At 38.6% G+C, this 21,073-nt stretch overlaps 1 protein-coding gene across 5 annotated transcripts; it reads left to right on the top strand.

Moving 5' to 3' along the window:
* The first annotated feature begins 2,033 nt into the window (after positions 1–2,033).
* LOC110833136 (forkhead box protein F1-like) lies at positions 2,034–20,645 on the top strand. Of its 5 annotated transcripts, none has more exons than XR_015533981.1 (3): positions 2,034–3,596; positions 17,340–17,683; positions 20,051–20,645. XR_015533981.1 is itself a non-coding variant. In XM_087344447.1 (2 exons), the coding sequence occupies exons 1-2, from the start codon at positions 2,477–2,479 to the stop codon at positions 17,486–17,488; spliced, it is 1,269 nt and encodes a 422-aa protein (XP_087200573.1). In that variant the 5' UTR covers positions 2,034–2,476; the 3' UTR covers positions 17,489–17,980. The 5 variants fall into 5 exon arrangements, 2 of the variants coding, with proteins under 2 accessions (XP_087200573.1, XP_021926512.1); XR_015533980.1 differs by having other exon boundaries at positions 2,036–3,596; positions 17,340–17,566; positions 20,051–20,641; XM_087344447.1 differs by lacking the exon at positions 20,051–20,645 and having other exon boundaries at positions 17,340–17,980.
* Positions 20,646–21,073: the final 428 nt, after the last annotated feature.

Below are 21,073 nucleotides of genomic sequence, written 5' to 3'. Positions count from 1 at the left end.
AGCTTACCTGGGGGGGGGGGGGGGGGGGGCAGAAGATAGGTTTTCCTCTACTGCGCAGTGTCTCTGTCTGACAGCCAAATTTTCACACTAATTGACTCTTATCGTAAATTAGTATGGGCATTACATCCCCAAAGCTCAATCAATGTGTAATTTTTGAGTGCCGTGTCATATATAATACAAACATGGCGGAAGTGCGAAATTATGAGGTGAGGACAGCGCTGCCGTCATCATTTTCACAAGTTGATAGGTTTTAAGCCTGTGGAAACTGGTCACCCGAAACTAACTGATTGGGGCAGAGTCCTCCAGACGGTCACAGTCGCTCAGCTAGTTTGAAATTTCCTCATCTTTTATGCAATTCTGACCTGAAGAACCCTCAAGTGGAACCTATTCTAAGCTAGGTGAATCCAACCAACCCTCTCATCTATTTCTTTTTAAATGGGAATAAAACATTAAAAGATATGCACCTGTAACTGGGGTAGTTTTATGGAAACAAAAATTAAACACCAAATACTGATGAGCTATGGTGAGTTCCGGTAATTCATTGCAATGGTACATGCGAAGTTCAACCGAGTTAAGCTTTAACACACGACGCGGTTAAACCCCGAACGCCTCTGGTATGGCCTACGTTAGACTCTGTTCTACGCGGTCTATGGATAACTGTCAAAGTTGATAGTAATGCTCCTGGGTAAAGACGCTGTGAGTAGTAAGACTATCGAAATCTACAAACCTTCGGAGCACTTGAGTGTACCAGCCCGCGGTGAGTGAGTTTAGTACGAAATACTTAAAGATTTCCGTCTTCTGGGTTGTACACAGCGCAACAACCCAGAAGATGGAAATCTTCATACTCACTGCTGTTTAAACCTCAAATCTTACGATATACTTGTTTAATAATCATATAAAGATCATTAAAATAAAGAGACTTAAGGAAACTTGCGTGTCACTAGATTAAATCAAAGAATACTTTACTTTTATAATTGTTTCACATTAAGATGATATAGTTGCGTCATATTGTGAAAATATATATTTAATTAATTATCACAATTTAAAATTTAAAATTAAAATTAAGATAATTAAAATATCATGTGATGTTCCTATCGAAACATTCGATTTACATTTTACATTTCACATTGTTGATGTGACAGAACCGCTGTTTTAATTTGTGATTATGACGACATTACAATTCTACAGGCAAGAACCTAATGTTGTCTGTATCATCTCATGTTCCTGAACACTTCTGTAATTTTGAGGCATTGTTAGTGACTTACTGGTCTGAAATATAAATATTCTTTCTTGGTACGACACGTCATGTGACCTAGAAACCAAAATACGTGAAGACCGAAATTCTGGTTTCCTTTAACATCGCTTGATTAATGTACCCTCTTCACCAAGTTCACAGGCACAGCGTGACAACAATGGTTTTTGTACTACGAAATTATAAAGATAAAGTAAAATCTTTCAGTGAAATATTTAAATGATTTGTGGGAACAAAAACTGCATTTCAACTTATAACGGATTGGCTATATATTTGCTTTAAAACTGTGGTTAATAACGAAACGATGTTCTTTCTTTCTGCGAGTCCACTGAGATTCCGTGTCGAGCAAATGCCCATCCATTTTTAATGGATACCAGATTTATCGAACGTGTCCATTCTAGCAGCACCAACACTGACCACAGCGTCTTCCGAATTTTGATGGTAAAGCACGTTTCCAGTGGAATGAATGTACGCGGTATTCCACATCTGATTCTAGTTTTTTTAATCGTCGACCTCATTAAACGGGACGTTACGTTTGGGGGCGGTCCCACTGGGTGGAGATTAGTGAGCGACGGATGGTTGGACAACTCCATTTAAAAATTGATAACGTGGGAGGAAGCGGAACGCCCGCAGCCTCCCAAAGGCTCCGTTTGAGCTCACATGCGAGATGACTCCTGTTCCCCTTCAGCGACTTTGGCGCCCGCCTAAGACACTGTTTCTCCGCCCACATTCCCGCCCCTCCCGCGGCTGTTTGCGCTGCGTCTCTGGCCCTTCCCCTCAACCCGCCCTATCATTCTCTCGCCGCGGATGTTTGGAGGGCAGCCTAGGGTTTATTCCTTTTCTATTTTATCTTGGAAAAAGAATGTGGAGAAGATGGTATGGTTAACTTTTCTCAGTTCTCAGTTTACAGCGCTGTGGTGAAGGAATCTCTTGCTTCTTGGACTCTGAACGGCGACTTCAACTCAGCTACAGCCTTATCACTGTGTCTGTTTGTATACGCGCGCGTGTGAGATGAACGTACTGGCTGCAGCGTATCGAATGTGTATATACACATCGGCCTCGAGTGTTTGTAGTAAACTGTGGGGACTATAAGCTAACTTCAGACGCAAGGAAGTCGGCTTGTTTGGACAAGGCTTAACCACCAACAAGAAGAAGGGACTGGAGCTACAACGTAAATGTTTATCGAGTTTGTGGCAACGTTTGGTTACTTGTGTGATATACAATATGATGAAGAGTGAGGAATCACTAGTGGAGTCTCAGTTGCACCAACAGCATCATTCGGTGGTGCAGCAGACCATCAACATCCAGCAGCATCTACATCATCTGCACCAACACGGCGTGATACTGAGTAGCAGCGCTGACCATGGCGGCTCGGTGTTGGGTCTGGACACTGCGACCAGCATGCCTCAGCAGCAGGAGTCGGTGGCTGCTGCTCCAGAGCAGGAGAAGGCGAGTGAGGCCTCCTCAGTACCGGCGGCGGTCACCAAGAAGGGGAACCCGGGCGTTCGACGCCAGGAGAAGCCGCCGTATTCCTACATCGCCCTCATCGTCATGGCCATCCAGAGCTCTCCAGCCAAGAGACTCACTCTCAGCGAGATCTATACCTTCCTGCAGCAGCGGTTTCCGTTCTTCCGCGGCTCATACCAGGGCTGGAAGAATTCGGTACGCCACAACCTGTCCCTGAACGAGTGCTTTATCAAGCTGCCGAAAGGACTCGGTCGTCCTGGGAAAGGACATTACTGGACCATTGATCCCGCCTCCGAGTTCATGTTCGAGGAAGGTTCCTTCAGGAGAAGGCCACGCGGTTTCCGGCGCAAGTGCCAAGCCCTGAAACCCCAATATCATCCCCATCATCCGGCAGCGGCGTATTTCGGGAATCCTGGAACAGCAGGGTCGATGCTGGGTCCCGTGTCGTCACAGCCGGGTCACTACGAGTCACTGCATCAACAAGGGCTTGGCGGGCCTCAAGGTCAGGATTATCAGTCGACTTGTTCGTACAACGCGGCGCAGCAGAGCATGGGGCACCACTACGGGTACGACTACAGCGCGGCACCGTCGCCCAGCATGTACCAGCAGTGCTCATCGAACCGCGAGGGTACAGGCTGGGGCAGTCCACACCTCGCCTTCTCTACGGGGGACAACGCGTACATGAAACCGCCTTTGAGCCCGATACCGGAGCAGCACGGCTCCATGACCCCGCCCAGTGCAGCGCCCGCTGCAGCGGAGTCGTACACCTACCAGTACACCCTGCAGCCCAACTCGGACCACGGTAAGCACGAGGAGGCCCTAGAGCCAAGCTCTGTGTCCTTAATATTTGGGACGTCTGGGACGCACGCCGACGACGGTAAGCAGTAACATGCCTCCACCCGTTTCGAGGCTTCCAAAACCAACGAACCGAAAAAGCTAGGGGTGGAGACTTACAAAGGAAATAACCCCGTTTATTCTGATAATCGTACAAAATCCGTAAATACAAATTCCAGGTTTCTGATTGTTAAATGAAATGGTACATATACTAGTTTACCACTGGGATCCAATGATTTCTTAAACGCGGCTCTGAACGTTTAAATTAAACATGACTCTATGAAAGAAAGTCTTGCTATCAGCGATACATAAGTTAAAAAAATATAATAGTTTCATAAGCAATTTATTCCCTTGAATGCATTTTACTCACTTAAAAATAATACCTTAAGTCTCTTTCATAACAAATACATTCATTGTTTGATAAATAATAAACGCGGTTAAAAACGGGGACTTGCACAGCATTTAAATGCCTTGCAGCCGCAAACAGTTTTTTAAATGTCGTTGTTTCAAGTTGTGGGTATGAGAAAGTTTCCTCTAGACGTTTCTTCTAATTATTGCAGAACAGGGCTTATTCTACGTAGCTTATTGACAGAAACTGATGTGCATCACTTAACCAAACGAAGTAAGGTACATTTGCGGGTGAGACACGAGACTTACGATACGACTACTCTAATTCCGTCTGATGTTAAGATTGTCGGCGCCCTTTGACTTGCTTGAATGAGGTCATGAAAACCTTCATCTAGCCTTTATGGGAAAGCAGTTCTGTTCCATGGAAGAAAAAATTGTTTAACGATACTTTTTCTCTATTAAGCTTTGGCCTTCGCACATGAAATTCTTGGCGCTATGTTCTTCAACAGCATCCATAGAATTGCATCGTTTTTTTAGCTCATTTTTAGTATTCTGGTAGAAGTTTACCGACGTTTCATAGGTGCATGTTGCCTTTAGCATCAGAGAGATCGCTCTGGACGTGGATAGGTCTAAGGCTAACTCAACCAGAATCCTCAGTGGATCCTTTTTCCTTTTCACTGGAAGACGGAGAGAGACTCCAACTTCCGAAACGTAATTTTATTATTTCATAACTTAGGCGATGGACAAAGTCAAAAAGAATATTTTTACAGATTATTTTGTAGTAATGGTCCACTAAAATTTTCATTACCTCCAGACAAATCCTGGCTTCAAGCCTCGTGTGCGTAATCTAAAATATTTTTCATGAACCGTTGTTTCTATAGGTAGCTGTTTACAGTAAATCCTAGATCAGTAAAGCTGGGCCACCTAATTATTTGAAGAATGAAGCTCGTGCTTTACATACCTACAGAATTGCTAGGTTGTAAGACAGCCATATAATAGACCGCAAACCGCTAACACATCCGACAGATTAAGATGAATATTTTTCTGTTCTGAGAATAATTAACAGGACATTTATTAAGAACACGTATCTCACATTTCCTTTTCCTCTATCACCGCATCATCAAGAAAGGGAATTAACGTGGAACAGAAACTTATAAAGTTTAACACCAAGTGGTATTAGGCCGATTGAACTTTGGGTTTAGGGGTTGGAATCCCGCCCATAGCATGTAATTCTCTTCGTTACAATCAATCCAGTTTTGGGGTTTTCTCACGTATGGCTTCAAATGACTGAGAAAATTTAAAAATAACGAATTTTTCTTACAGGGTTAAGGTTTGAGTAGCCGATATTACCCTCAGATAGCCAAAAAATGTCCCGTCTTAAAAAAGAACACGAAGGTTCATTAACGGCACTGCAGTTGTAGGACCTGAACTTTTAAATATGTACATCAGCTTCGTGCTTCAAAGGACAAATGAGTTGTTATAACGTTTTCCATCAGCCTGGCTTACTGGCACTGTGAATATGTTTTAATACAGAGTGTTTTGGATATGGATCGCTTTTTAGAAACGCCATATGGTCCTCACTTGGTAATAAGTTACTATAAAATGCATAGAAACTATCTAAAATTTTACTCATCTGTGTTTTAAAAGAATTTTATGTTTTCTGGCCACAAATCTTATTTACCAAAGCATGAATATATCTGACCTTTCATGTGTTCAAATCGACTAATTTGAACCTTAACAAATTACGATCTGAGCTGTAATATTAAGAAGTTGTACCTTACACAGGTTTTCTGAAACGAATAATTATGTTTAAATGACACAAAACTATATCTTTGTCTGGTAATTTTTTTTAAAAAAAATTAGCGTTATATTTATAAATAATTGTAACAACTGTCTTCCTACAGTACGCACTTACTGAGTTTCTTTTACTATAAAGACAAATACAAATAAAATTGCTGTCAATGGAATTAATTATATCTCTAAGGCTAAGTATTAATATATTTTGAATTTCGAATATCATACCTAAAACTCAAAATAGTTATCCTCAAAACTTTGTCGTATAATGGTCTGAAAAAAGTGGGCTCACTCACCTGACTGAAATTTCTTGTCTATTGTAAATTTTACTGGGGGAATGCCTAAGAATTTAACCTACAATATGCCTTTGTATATCTACCGGGAAACTACAATATAATGAACATTTTTTGATAAAGAATGTGTAAACTATGCAATGTGGCCTTCTGGTTCTGACGAATTGTCTTGTAGGTTTAGCGTCAAAAATCTATATTCGAGAAGCAGATCTGGAGTTCTGAAAGTCTTCCAGACCTAAAGCCTCATTCAGCTCTTGTTATCGACTCGCGAACCGCAAGGTTATAAATGCGGACAATTGACTAAAACGCCATCGTATTTTATTATGATAACACTACCAAACTGAGTTTACTAGTTTACTTTTGCAAACATTTTCAAACGCTGCTCATTACCTTTCTTTAATAATATCGAACACTAGTAAGACAAACCAAACATATTCTGAATACCGGACACGCATACAACACAATAACAGGAACAATGAATATTTTAAAAATAGTACAAAATAAAAGACATAGAGATACAATAGAAAAATATTATATACATCAAACATTTAAACAAAACCTTTGCCTAAACGATAATAACATATACCTTAATAACCCCATCTTCAATGTCCTTCAGACACTTGACCCCAATCTCAACAACCACCTTTCACCTACTCTCTCTATAAGTGATCAGTATTGATCCAGTTCTCCTCGGATACGTTAGTACTTCTGAATACCTTCAAGACATATCTACGCTCTTCCTCGGTATGTTCATTTTTACATTTTACCTTCCATTTTTATTTATTTTTACCTTATTTCATTTTGTCTTCTATACTCGTTCTTTCAAGTTCAGTAATATTTAAAAATATTTTAAATTATTTACGTTACAGGCCAATGTTAAACCACTATCACTTCAAAATATACCCTCACTCCAATGAATTTGGATGTAAACATCATCAGAAGTTACACAACAACAGTAATTAAGTTTTAGTTTATAAGATTATAATTTTTAACTTTTAACTTTACACCTGAAGATGGTTCAATGTAACCGAAACATGTAGTAAAAAGATGTACCAAATATGTAAAGTAAACAAAAAGTGTTTTCTGATATCAGGTAACCATTCGTTATAAGATTCGGTAAAGTATTATTAAAATCCTACGCGGGCAGCAGAGAAAGGTCACAAACCTGCCTAATAATCCACATGTCTTATTACATTGCTTTGTGTAACAACTGAAACAGTAAGTTGGGCCTTCAGATATACTGACAGAATTGAAAAAATTACTTACTTTAAAACAGTTCAGCTGCAGCCACTGAATTTGACGTTAGGAATGCATGTAACTGTATGTTCTGCCACAGCCTGTCAAACAGGATCGAGTTTATAACACTGCATTACTTACTTAAATCTCTTGCAACACACGCCATGGAATATTATTTTGCACTTCGTCATACTGAAATAGTAATAACTTCCTAACAACTTGATGGTTACACAAATGTGAAACTTTACTTCAGGACAACGCACGAAATGAATCTGTGCCGGTTGCTACAGGTCTTGGTTCTGGTTCGGCGTTAGGAAGGAACACAACAAACTTACGCTCCTTACAGGGCCATTTCAAATGTTAAACAGTGCAGCAAAATATCGATTATTCTTTGGAATTTCTTTTCTTTCTCAAGTTCAGAACTGAGCAGAGTGATAGATACGGATTAACAGACGTTAGCCAATTTATATTACATAGAATTTATTTTTATCTTTATTTCTAGCTCGAGAAAAAATCGTATGTATCTTCATTATTTTCATTTTTTACAAATATTATTTGGGTGATCAAATTACGGAGAACATCATGAGGTGGGCATGGGATAAATTATCGATATACATAAAATTACAGATGGAAGACTGGAAGGGTAAAGATTACTTCGGAGACTTGGGAATAGATGGGAGGATAATATTAAAATTATTCTTTGATTTGGTTGGACTAGATTCACGTGACTCAGAATAGATAACAGTGACGGGCTTTTGTGAACAAGGTAACGGGCATTTGAGGTCCATAAGTGGAAGGGAATTTCGTGACAAGTAGAGAAACTATTGTTATATCAAGAAACGATTCTCATCCATGAGGTTCGTTGTTATAATCTTTCTACGCTTGTAAATTTAAGGTACGTAGCGTTAATTAATTTATAACAAATAAATGAACAAAGAGCATATTAACAAATTTGAAGCCTTAATTTGGTATCTATGTTGATTCTGCAATTTCACCTACAGAAATTAAACAACACAAAATGATACCTGAAATACTGAATGATGTGGATATAATGGGGCAACAATTTCTGTAAACCTTAATCAAATCGGTCAGTACAATTAACACAACAAACAAACCAACAACTTCTATCAGTATCCCAGCAATTATTTACAGTTTATTTTCCCAGACACGTTTCTGCCTCACGGGTTTTTTCTCAGTGGCTCTATATTAGGTTAGAACTTGCATAATAGTACAATATGTATGTAATACGACTTAGCTACGTCATTTTACGTTGTTACGACTTTATATTTTATTATGTAAGTTCAAACCTAACATATAGGCACTGAAAAGAGCCCTTGAGATGAAACGTACCTGGAAAAATAAATTGTAAATAAATGCTGGTATGGTGATAAAAACAGTTGGTTGGTTACTTGTCTGTATTTAGCCTACTACCCCATTAGACGGTGATAATTTATGAACCATCGAACGGAATATGAAAGTAAATGTGATGACATATTGTATGGAGCTCTTCTTTCATTTCGAAATTACAACATGGCGATGCTGCAAACATTTGAGGTTATGTCTGACAACTTTTATGCGTCTTAAAATCTGCTATATGAACGAATAAAAATTATCTAATGTGAGGGACGTTACGTGTCTTTCAATTTAAAAAGGAAATCTGTACCCGTTTGCCAAATCGTATCGTCTCATAACCGGTTAACATGTTTAGCATCTACTATAAATAGATATTTGGCTGTGAGATTTGAATTTTCATATTATTTATCTTCGACTCTCGTTATATGTTCGCAGACGATATGTTGTATTTATGCTTCCACATAAGAATGAAATATATCTCCTCGTAACTTTATAAGTATTATAAGGAACAATGCTAGACATAAAGTCTCTTCACAATAGGTCTACGTAAAACTTTGAATGTTAATCATCATGTTTACTGACTTTATGGGATACTAACTTTGTCTATTCTAATTTCACTTTAAATTTCAAAACGGGTAAGTTTATACAGATTATAAATTACCTTTCCGCTGGTTCCTACTTACCACCTTATTACAGCGATTACGTAAGATTTTGAGCAGTCTAGGTGGTTTTGAGTGCTCATTTTTATAGTACGAAATCTTCAGTCAAGAGCATCTGGCTGATTTAATGTGGCTGGAATCTACTGTAGTTTAAATTTTATACAGAGAATTAGTACATTGTTTAATTAGCTGTTGACTACACGCTGAAGAATTTTATGAAAACGAGGTGTTATAAATTTTCCCAGTTTGCCCCAAACTGTACAGCACAAAGCTCTGTTTGCCTTTCTTCATTACTTACAAATTATATGCCTATGGCTATTATTTGTGAAATAAGGCGTTCGACTGTTTTTGAAAATCCTATGCAGTACAATTGGAGCTTCTTATAAACTGCAGGTCTCAGTGGACAAAAAGGATACAAACTGAATTGGTCCAGTAGCAGTAGAGTAATACAGACCCAAAATAAGTTACGTAAAAGTCCGCTAGGCGTTCGATGTTCTGTCTCGACAGATATGAGAAGAACCTCTTCTTGGTGTGAGTCAGTACCAATTTAGGTTCAGTACAGATCTCAATAGAGCAGATCCCTTCTTTAGAAGCAAAGTTTTGCTGACCTGGTCAAGAAATTCCTCGTGTTTACGGACCCAGAAGTTTCCGTGTCGTGTTCACAGGAGTTGGTTCCTGATCCAATCAACAAGCCAGATAATTCAGTTCAAGCCCTCACTAGTCATTTCTTTAAGACTCATTTAGGATTAATAAGCCTATTATCTTACCATCGACGTCTAGGTCTTCCAAGCTGACCCTTTCCTACTAAATTAGTAATTGCCAGTAGAAGGTATCAGTTTCTTACCTTTAGTCAGGCTACTTTTCCTCTCTCCACACAAAAGTAGGGATAGCGCCAGAAAACAGGTCACAACATTTTTATTTTTAAAATTCATGATTGTCTTCACTTTCAATTTAATGCTATATAACATTTGTATTTGAAACAGCGACGAGAATAATCTTGCTTGCTGTCACGTTATTTTACAAAGGTCAAAGAATTGTAGAACTGGTGACCCTTTAAGCTAATCGATCTTGAAAATCAACAAAATCTTCTCGGGCAATCAGAAGCGTTAACTGGTTACAGTAGTAAACCGACGTTTCGGGAACAAACTCTGTTCTCATCTTCAGGGTTCTGATGTGACTGTTTACTACGGTAACTAGTTAACGCTTCTGATTGCCCGAGAAGATTTTATTGATTGTACTCGCCGCGAAAGTCTCAAATCCTAGATCTTGAAAATATCCGAAACTGCCTCAAAGCCAGAAAGATGTACATCATTCTGTACCCACAAAAACGACATAAATCATCTGAAATGTTGGTTACATCGATGTTATAGACAGTCAGTGCTCCCTTGAAACCAGGGCAAGAGTTTATTTGCTTTGTACATCATTCAGTGGGTTACACTTTTAAAGTGGGGATTGGCAGTTCTCAGAAACAGAGCTCCCATCCAAAAAGAAGGGTACCGCTGGAGACAGGGTGTTTGAATGTGTATATTTGCTTATGACAGAGAAACTTATTCAACCGCGGCTAAATGCAGCCGAGAAGTTCAAATACCTACCAGACCAATTTCTAGCAAACTTTGAACATTTTTCTGAAGCGAGCTCACCTTTCCGGAACACATCGCCTCGAATTCATCTCGAGGTGTGAATAATCGTGTTGTTATTTATATCCCTAGGTTCTGCCAAAATAGAGAGGCCTTATGAATATGGCTGTCTTCTGGAATGTAGCACGGGGTGGTCTGGGAGAAATCGAATAACCTGACAGAGTAGCCTACTGCCTCCGTTATCAGGGTGATAAAATGCTCACTCATATTCGTGATAACGTAAAATCCACATCGAAGTCTTATGATTGGCTGATTTATAATCCGAGAAGTCTTAATGTTTTCCCGAAAGGGATTTAAGAACATTTTACAACAGAATAAAGCAGCTCGAATTAGGCTGTAGAACCAGGGATTTTGATCTTCCGGGTTGAACGTCGTGTATACTTAGAGATAAATACCAAAGTTTCGGAAGAACCTACTGCCTTCATCTTCATCTTAGGAGCCTAATAGTTGTAAACAACTGGAAAAAATGTATTCCCCCCTGTTCATATAAACTTTGCTGCAGTCTCCTACAATTTTCTCTCAAATATCTTCTTTATATTTTTCTCTCGGATTTAAAGGGAGATGAAAATAGTAAATTTGACGTGTTTCGGACTTCATTTGTTCACTGTCATTTATAATTTATTCGGTATAAGTAGAGGAGCTTTAGTCTGCGTACCGTAGCCACAAATGAAGCAGCTCCGTGTTCTGTTCCAGTAGGACACTGGAGACGTGACCACAAACACCTTGTTCCTGGCTGGAAAGATTCTGGGCGAAGAGTCCTGTCTCTGTTGTTTTGTTCAGAAGAGGAAACAAAATTCGAAGAGAAGGCGTCCGTAGTAATTTGATCTGCACTGTCTCTTCTGTAAATGGAAACCAGTCCTCGTTTCAGCTCTGCAATTATCTGCGCAGGGACGCTTTAAAATCAGCGATAAAGACAGGTTAAATGATTTCAATTAGCACAGTTTATCTCTAGATGCCAATAACCGCTCAGCTGGTCAATAAATCCCGGCGATGATTTTATTACCGTATTCATAAGAGCCAGGCAGTGGCCCTAATCTTGAGCCAGATGAATTCAATCTAAACTGCAAAACCAGGCGTGATTCAGAGTTGCAGCAATGATGAAATGGACGACAGAAACGTCTGCGAGGGGAAATGTGTCGTAGGCAGACATGATATTGCATTTTATTAAACGGTTTAGCAATAGGATGTAGGTAATAGCAGTACCATGTGAGGAATTAACTGGGATTTTGTGCTGGTACCCAGAATGTAAACAAAACAGACAACGCAAATTCTGCCAGAATTGTGTTTGCGTGTTATTCATTTTACGGAACTTGGTGACGCAATTAACTTTCTGAAACGGACGGTTGACGTTCGCTGAAAATTGACTGACCGTAGACGACTGTCTTCTTGATTTAATTACATTAAAAAAACAACAAAATATAACTTAAATAAAAAATGTCTTTATTTAATTTTCTCCACTAAACGTATTAATTACTTTCTCAGCGAACGCACTAGGAAACAGCTCATTAAGAGACTGGAAATTATTGCAAAGACATGTAAATTAATTTAAATGATCAATTGACAAACTTTCGTCATGATATTCAGTTTTTAACGTTCCATAATAAAAAAAACGCCTTCAGCAGAAAATATCTAGCACATGACACAGACGCTGTTTGTGCACATAATTAATAATACAGGAAGTTGGTTATGTAGGCAGGTAGTCTCTCGATTAATCAGGCGGTTACTTACTGCATCACAACTCTGATCACTGGGTTAGAAATTGACCCTGAAACGTCGGTGATTTTCAATTAACTTACACGGCTGACAGCTACAGAAGACCTTTTAAGTCATCGTGAAAGCTTTAGCCAACATATTAAGTATTGCTCTATTCAATAGATATACAGCGTAAATATGTTAATAATGGATTACTTGAACGCTCAGTTCTTGTGAAAGTTTCTTTTTCCTTCTAAAAAATGTTATATAGGTAGTTTCTTTAGTGGTTCTTACAGGCGCAGGTCCAATTAGTATTAATAAATCAGCAGTAATTGAAGCATGGCCAATTCTGTCCTATTATGTGAGAACAAGCTAAAAATTTGGAATTCAAACCATGGCAGATCTTTGCTGTGGAACTTCTTGGTCACTTAGAACCGAGGGTGTGGAGAAAAAAAGTGTCAATCATGAAACCGGAGACGTAAGATGCATGCATAACACGAGTTAGCTGCTGTCTAGGGCTGTCCAAGGGAGATGGCCTCTCGTAAATGGTTATAAGCAGCACTGTATAGTCTACGTAAGATTTGCGGTTTTCACAGCTGTGAGTATGAAGATTTCTGTCTTCTGGGTTGTTGCGCTGTGTAGTCTGGTCGATGTTAACCAACGTTTCAGAGGTCATACTGCCTCCGTCATCAGGGCGATAAGTATGAAGATTTCTGTCTTCTGGGTTGTTGCGCTGTGCAGTCTGGTAGATGTTTACCGACGTTTCAGAGGTCATACTGCCTCCGTCATCAGGGCGATGAGTATGAAGATTTCTGTCTTCTGGGTTGTTGCGCTGTGTTATTATAGTGATAACTAATATGTGCCACGTGGTTTAGAATTCAGTAACTTCATTTTGCCCACAAGTGTGTTTATGGGTTTTGTACAATTCTCAGAATAAATACCGATTATTTCTCTGAACATAATTAACCGATTTGTCTATCTGATGAAGGCGCGCTTTGTTAACTTTAAAGTGGAAACACAATTTGTGAATAGTATTCATGTGAGTTTCGTGCTTCAAAGGATTAAACTGGGCCTGAACAGAGTGGAGAGTACAAACAAGTCTGATTGTTGCATTATGGATCCATAATGATGCCATTCTCCATGATCCTCTGCGCATACACATGAATAATGGGAAAAAACAGGATAAACTTACTGATGCGTCTTTAGAGGCCCATGCACTTATTTTAGATGAGATGTCTCAATAATAAATATACAGACATTTACCGCAATAAATAAACAAAACACAAAATTAATAATGGATGAATAATAGCAAAGACCAAATTTAGAAATTGCTTTCGCTATTATATTCTTCTTTCCTACATTATACAAAATGTCCCATCAGTAACTGATCTTCATTGAGGTATCAGAAAGTATTTGTTAAAAAACATAATACTTTGCCTTTAGACAGTACAGTTACATGGATATATTTAATCCATCGCCGATTTAATTACCTATTTGCATCTCTGTCTTCCGTGATTATCAGTTTGCCGATCACAGGAGTCACACTGTTGTTTGCTTGGGATCTGGAAATCGTATGAAATCTCGCTCAAGGCATGGATGCTTTGTCTTCGTCTTTTTATATAGCGTTGTTCTGCGTTGGTATAACCTTTGCGACGGGCTGTTCCCCTCTCTAGTACGTCTTGTCAAATGCCGAAAAACAAGTTTTCGGATCCTCAACAACAGAACCGGCCTAAGTTCTTCAAGAACTGCAGACAAATAGGAAAAAGAGAGAAGAACTTGTTCCTAGCCGGTGCGTTGTAAATCTTCAGCAAATATATTTATGCTGCAGTAAGTGACCCATAAGGTGTCTAAACCCACAACGAAATATGTTGAAAAATACTTGTATTCAAAGTCAGAGACCATGCCAATTACGACATTTTGGGCACTTTATGTTTGTTAAGTTCTGTTACCGTCTCTGGCTTCCGGCCTTCAAAGGATGACGTCACGATGGTTCTCTCTTGATATGAAGAAGTGTTGACCTAATTTGTCGCTCTAAATTTATATGCGTTATTTGCATGAATTGTACAAAGCATACGAATAAATAAATTGTTGTGTCTGCTTGTTTGTTTTCCGCCAGTCTGCATGTTTCAATGTCAGAAAATATTCAACGCATTTTTAGGAAATTTTGTGTTTCGGATGAAAGCCACGAATTGGACAAATTTACGTGAATCTTGAATTACAAAATTAAATTTGTTGCTTTCCTAAAAGAATGTTTGTCGGAAAACGGTGTAAGATATTATTCATAGGCCTTATATCTTATTAAGATTTCAAATCAATGTCTTCAGTATTATGTAAGCTTATATTGTAGGAAGAAAATTTCTGACTGTAAGTAAATTTGATACTTTTAACGTACTTTTGTAACACTGGGTTTCTATCTGCAAAATAGACTTGCACCTTCTATGAATTAATATAAAGGCGAACTAATTATGTTAAATATAAAAGAATAACGAACTAACCAACTCCAAGCAGTTCAGTCGTTCGTAAGAAGCTAATATTACGATCACGTAGTCAAGAAATCCTCCGCATTTATGGGACCCGAAGCTTCATTTCCGTGTTCACGAGAATCCACCACTGGTTCCTGTCCTGAACCAGAAGAATTCAATCCACCCCCACCCCCCACCCCCCGCAACCTAATTTTCCTCTTTTGTGTAAACAGGCTCCTTTGGGAGAAAAACCGTACTTTCTAGGAATATAAAACTATGCTCGCTTTATTCTTGTCTCAAAAAACATACAAACAAACAAACAAACAAACAAACAAGTGCAATGTGATAGAATATTTTCGTATTTGAAGATTTCTGTCATCAGGGCGATTCATCGCCCTGATGACGGAGGCAGTATGACCTCTGAAACGTTGGTTAACATCGACCAGACTACACAGCGCAACAACCCAGAAGACAGAAATCTTCATACTCTGATGACGGAGGCAGTATGACCTCTGAAACGTTGGTAAACATCGACCAGACTACACAGCGCAACAACCCAGAAGACAGAAATCTTCATACTCACCGCTGTGAAAACCTCAAATCTTACATTTTTGTATTTCTTCGTTATTAATAGTTTCCAAAGAAATTTCTTTTGAAGTTTAAAAACAAGATTGACGTCTTAGATATAACAGTGCATGCGCGTTTTCTGGCTTTCAGGGAATGGGGATTTCATTATTATTATTATTAACGTGTTCCCTATTTGTGAACACAGTATAGAGTGCTCAAAATTTAAACGCGCAAATATCTCTTTTGACCTTACAAACAATTCGCTTCATACTACACGCATATTTATGTCAAAAAATTAGAAATTAATCGTTTGTTAGTATATAAGAGTTGATCATCTCAATGACAACGAATTTTACGAAGTAACAAACTTTGGCTACCCACGTGTTCGAATCGAAGTGTCTGATTTTTAACTGTGTTCATTTTCTGTTGCTTAGATCGTTCAAAGAATCCGTCCAAGTTCTACTGGAGTTATATTTCGTAACACGCTGGCTTTTTTACACTGAACAGTTGTTGCCCTCCGCTCATCCCCCAAGCTGGAGGACCACATTTAGTCCGCTGTCCGCGACTTGGTTCTTCCAATACTTTCGCAGCGACCCTCCGTATCTGGAGGCAGAACTCTTCACCCGCAGCCTGTAGAAATGCCATTCCCTGGTGAAAAGCTCAGTACACGTGCGGAATGTTGCTGAGTTGTGTCAGATCACTAGGTGAAGCATTCTTCTTCAGAAGCTAATAGTCGCTCAGTTATTCAAGAAATGTCCTGCTCTTTTCTTGGGTCATGACGTTTCATTCCTTATTCATAACTTATATATGTGGTAAAGAAATTTAATATTGAGCCCTGAAGATGCCGTAACTTATTATTTTAAAATTTCAGAGATTGGTGTGGGCCTAAGGCATTTTTAATAAAATTAATCCGTATTCCAAGTTATATACACTGGTTAAAATAACTTTGTAGGCACAAGTAAGCAGACAGAAGATTTTTGATTTGACGATGTTTTCTTCTAATACACTGTTTATATGGCGTCGAATCGTTGGATGATTTCTAACCACAAAAGTCTCATTCAGCCAGTCTCCGGGCTGAGAATCGAACCCGACACTTTCGTTTAAGAAGAAGGGGTATTAACTTGACAAGTGAACATTATCCATCTCCCTCCGTTGTTGCTCTTCAGGAATCCTCTTTAACGAGGTAGCAGAGCAGCACGGACCATGTGCATACAGTCATACGCTTATTAATGGTTTTATTAGCTATCATGTGCTGGGAACCATGACGGTATGGGTGGTCTCACTTCACTGACGCCACACATGCTGCTGGTATTCAATCTGTTGGCCCGTGTTCCTGTCTGCGTGCTATGCTTTGTACCAGTCAGCTTGGCAGCACAACTAAGCGCCGGCGTTGTTACACATGTGGCCAGTATGGCGGAGGTACTGGCGAAAACCCCAAACAGGATATCCGCTGTATAAGTTACCTTTGAGCCGTCTTAAAGAAATTAACCGACGTTTCATATGTACCTTTCCATCATCAGGACAATGAGTCATTTATCGCCCTGATGATGGAGGTAGTAAGCATCTCTGTAACGTCGGTAAATTTCTACCAGACTACGAGGCACAATGTCCCAGAAGACAGTCATCTTCATGCTTATCGCCGAGAAGATGAAATCTCGAAGAATGTTAGCTTCTCATGGAGGACTGTTGTCCACGAAGACGTTTCCTGGGTGGTGCTTTATTGCTGTTTTCTTGTTGTGTTCCAGGTATCCGTGCAGCCACCATGCAGCCAGTGCAGTGCGACCGTAAGCCCTATATGACTCCACCGCCCCCATCTATACCAACAAGCCTTCCTTCACCGCCAGCTGCCAACACCGCTCATACTTTCTATGAGAACATCAAGTACACAATTTAACTCAGTGGACGAAGTGAAAAGTGACTTAGTTCTTGGGATGTTGCAGCGTGCGGACTAGTCATCTCATATGTTGTTTGAGTGAGAAATATTCTGAATTATGCTAGTATATTATTAATTTTATTAATTTAATATCACTTTATACCAAATTTGCGTCGATCAGGAAAGACATGATTTCAACGATTTAGATACTGAACCGTAAGTGGACACATGTAACCGAAAGGAGACTGTGAGACTTAAATATTATATTATACTCTTTAGTTGTCGATTTGAACCAATTATTCAAACAGCAAGTGCTGTTCATTTCTAGTGCAGATGTCAACAAACTCACTAGAGATGTATTATTTTTATTATTTAGAGAAACTTGAGGATGGTTGGCACCACTGGTGGGTTTCTTTATCGAAACTCAGTGTACAGGTAGGACGTAAGCAAGTACGAAGTTGTATGGACGTTTCTCTCATATTCATTTAAAATAAAACATTGAAGATAACATCATTTACATGGTTCATTCTTCTATTTTCGTTGCAGGTCTTATACTTTGACATACTGCCTGTTTTTTAACTCCAAAATTGTCAATAACATAAATTTATTTATTTCAAATTTACTACCATGCCTTTGGCCTACCCCTCAATTTTATTCTAATTCCATATCCAGTGGAACATTTGTTCCGACAATGTTTGTTCTCGGATTCTTTCTGTGTGTGTAAAAACCAAAACATCTCATTCAGTGTTCTCTTTATATTTCCTTCACTTTATTTCTAATTTAAAATGTACTAAAATAATTCTACTGGTGTCACGTGTGGATGGATTTCCATAATTTATTATATTATGTTAAACCAAATCTTTAGTGCCACTATGGGATTAATATGGATCTTAGGGAGGTGGGTTGTGATCATAAGAATTACATTTAATTTCATCAGCAACACGACGAAATACAGGATTTGATTGTTAGTATTGTTGAATCTTTCGGTTCTGTTGTGAGATAGTCAGTAATGAAGAGTACAAATTATATAAAATCTAATAAGACTTTCTCCAGTTTTGTTGTTGTAAGTAGCCTCTTCCAGGGCCAAAATATTCATCAGTTGTTCTGAAACTCATTCAGTCTCTGTTTCTCTCAAATTTCACTCATGTTAAGTATATCCGGTGGTTTCAGGGAGGTACAGTCACCAAGTATCCATCTTTTTCTTATTGTATTACGCACAATATTTCTGTCTCTATAAGCAACCCGCAGTGGTGAAGTCGTGCTTCATAAGTGATGCAAACGCTGTGCCCAAACGTGGGGCTTGTTTCTGAAATGAACAGATTATTATAGGAGGAGTGGACAGCGGTTCAGTCTAGAAAATTGTTGTACGTGACTGGCGTCACAGTGACGTACTCTTTTCTTAAAAACCTGGAGCATGCGTCTGAGAATCAGCAGTTCGTTCAGCTCGTTACAGAGTGACAACAGACGCAAGATTTAAATATAAATGCGGCCATGTCGACCTGAAGGTCACATCCAGGAAACCACAGAAACAATACTGAAGTCGTAATAAATGAGATCATGGGAGGGCCTGCATCCACATCATTCCGGTTCCTCTAAATGCAGATAACAAACATCACATGCTTTATAAAACGTCAAAGGGGGCTTGCCTTACAAGCTTTGACGTAATTAGAAACAACGGAAATTGTTTTTGATGTTCTCTGAACGCTGAATTAAATAACTTCACGAAGTTTCTGGTGAAGAATAATATTATCTATAGTATAGTATTTATAAATTTTGGTGTTCTGCAGAAACAAATGATACAAGAATATTTGAATAAAAATTTCCTATGATATTTTCCATCGTCTAGTAAAATAATAAATAGATAGAGCTAATCCCTATCTCCGGAGATTGGGATTAGCCCTATCTATTTGGCCCAACAGAGTAGGTACCTGAAGACGGAAATAGAGCCCCATCTCCGAAACGTCGTTTTCTATTTTATTATTTTACTAGACGATGGAAAATATCGAAGGAAATTTTTATTCTAATAACTCACCATCGTGACGAACTTTTAGATTTGATGCAAGAATAACTCCACACTAAATAGTAAACAGAACAATTATCTAACTCTTAGCAAACTGTTGATTTCTAGGTCTACTCTAAGCTTTAAAAACGAGTTAACAGTGTGTCACAATAATAATAAGACAGATAAAATTTTATTTAAACCACGTCCAAAAGTCCTAAAAATTAAATCGTCACACCCAAACCTCGTTATATGAAACAATAGTCTATAACATAAACGTGCAGGTCTCTGCCTTTAAAAATAATTTCAGTGTTAATTTCTGCCACAAGAATGTACTAGAAGAATAAAAAAGAATAATTTATTTTAATTAATCAAAATATTTATAGTGTCCTAAGAGTCATCACCTCCATAATTGTAGGGACTTGTTCTTCATTACATGGTAGCCTCAAGCCCAGCTACTGGGTCGAAACAATGTAAAGCATCGGTGAATTTGGTAAGTTGATTTATGACACAAAAAAAAGAGTGTCTGGTAGTCGCCTGCTGTATTTTTAGCGTTGACCTCACAGCAGCTCTGTTTCTTACAGCTCATCGCCACTTAGCAGGATGGCCGTCCATCCCTCCTCAAGACACCAGGCAATCGGCGTCATCACCCTGCAGTCTCCTTTTCAACACAATAGCGAAAAGTCACTCTTTAAACTTGTCGCTGAATTAAGTAAGGCAATGCAGTCTCTGTTCGACACGAATTGAAAGAAATCTCCGTTGACGTGATGCATTTGTTAAGTTCCCGAAGGATTAGAACTTTCTTGAATCAGCAGGTCTACCACTATAAGTACATTCCAAAATCTAGTGAAGTGATTCATCAGTTAGCCTATTGCCAACAAGCTAAGTAAACCGCGCGGTAGTCATGTTGCAATTTTACATTCTTTTAAGTGTTGATAGGTTCCTTAATGAAAACTACACAACGTTTTATTTCAACTCTGTCATCATTAAAATTTTACATCTGCATAATTTTCAATAAAGGATTGAGACCATTCAACAATTTAAAATCGACACTGAATTGCACTATTTTTCTCGCCTTATTTAGACTTACCAAGACGGGAAAATATCTAATGCTGTGATGTTAACCCAATATTCACACAAACGTATCAATATTATTGTACTCATATTCTTAATTAAATCAGGAGACTGATGGACAGACAGACAGTCATATATATATATATATATATATATATATATATATATATATATATATATATATATCCACACCTCAAAGACTTCTATAGATGATAAGCAGAATCTTTTAAATTAAATCAAAATCATATTCCAATGCACGGACTGCCTTGGCATTGAAACTTGACTTCCACAGTGACAAGATGGCGTTTTGCGTCATGACTTCTCACTTACTGTCAACATATCCCTGTCCTGCGACTTACTGCAACCATTTCGCATTACATTTTAATTAGGCTGTTGTTTCTCTAATTAATTATATAATACACCGGACGACTGAAACCAGAGTATTGAGAATATATGGACAAGAGAGAGAGAAAGAGAGACTAAAAGGAGACAGGATAATAGTGCAAAATGAGAAACACCATAGTTTGTACCCG

The sequence above is a fragment of the Zootermopsis nevadensis genome, unplaced genomic scaffold (assembly GCF_977971745.1).
Source record: "Zootermopsis nevadensis isolate Lab colony 2312 unplaced genomic scaffold, Znev_1.0 Znev_ptg000001l, whole genome shotgun sequence".
Lineage (NCBI taxonomy): Eukaryota > Metazoa > Arthropoda > Insecta > Blattodea > Termopsidae > Zootermopsis > Zootermopsis nevadensis.
This window is presented reverse-complemented; position numbering and strand designations above follow the sequence as displayed.

What these genes read in the sequence shown, in the direction of transcription:
- LOC110833136 (XM_087344447.1), top strand. Translation starts at nt 2,477, where the DNA reads ATGATGAAGAGTGAGGAATCACTAGTGGAGTCTCAGTTGCACCAACAG. An exon ending in TGGGACGCACGCCGACGACG is followed by an intron (nt 3,597 to 17,339) that starts GTAAGCAGTAAC and finishes GTTGTGTTCCAG; the next exon opens with GTATCCGTGCAGCCACCATG.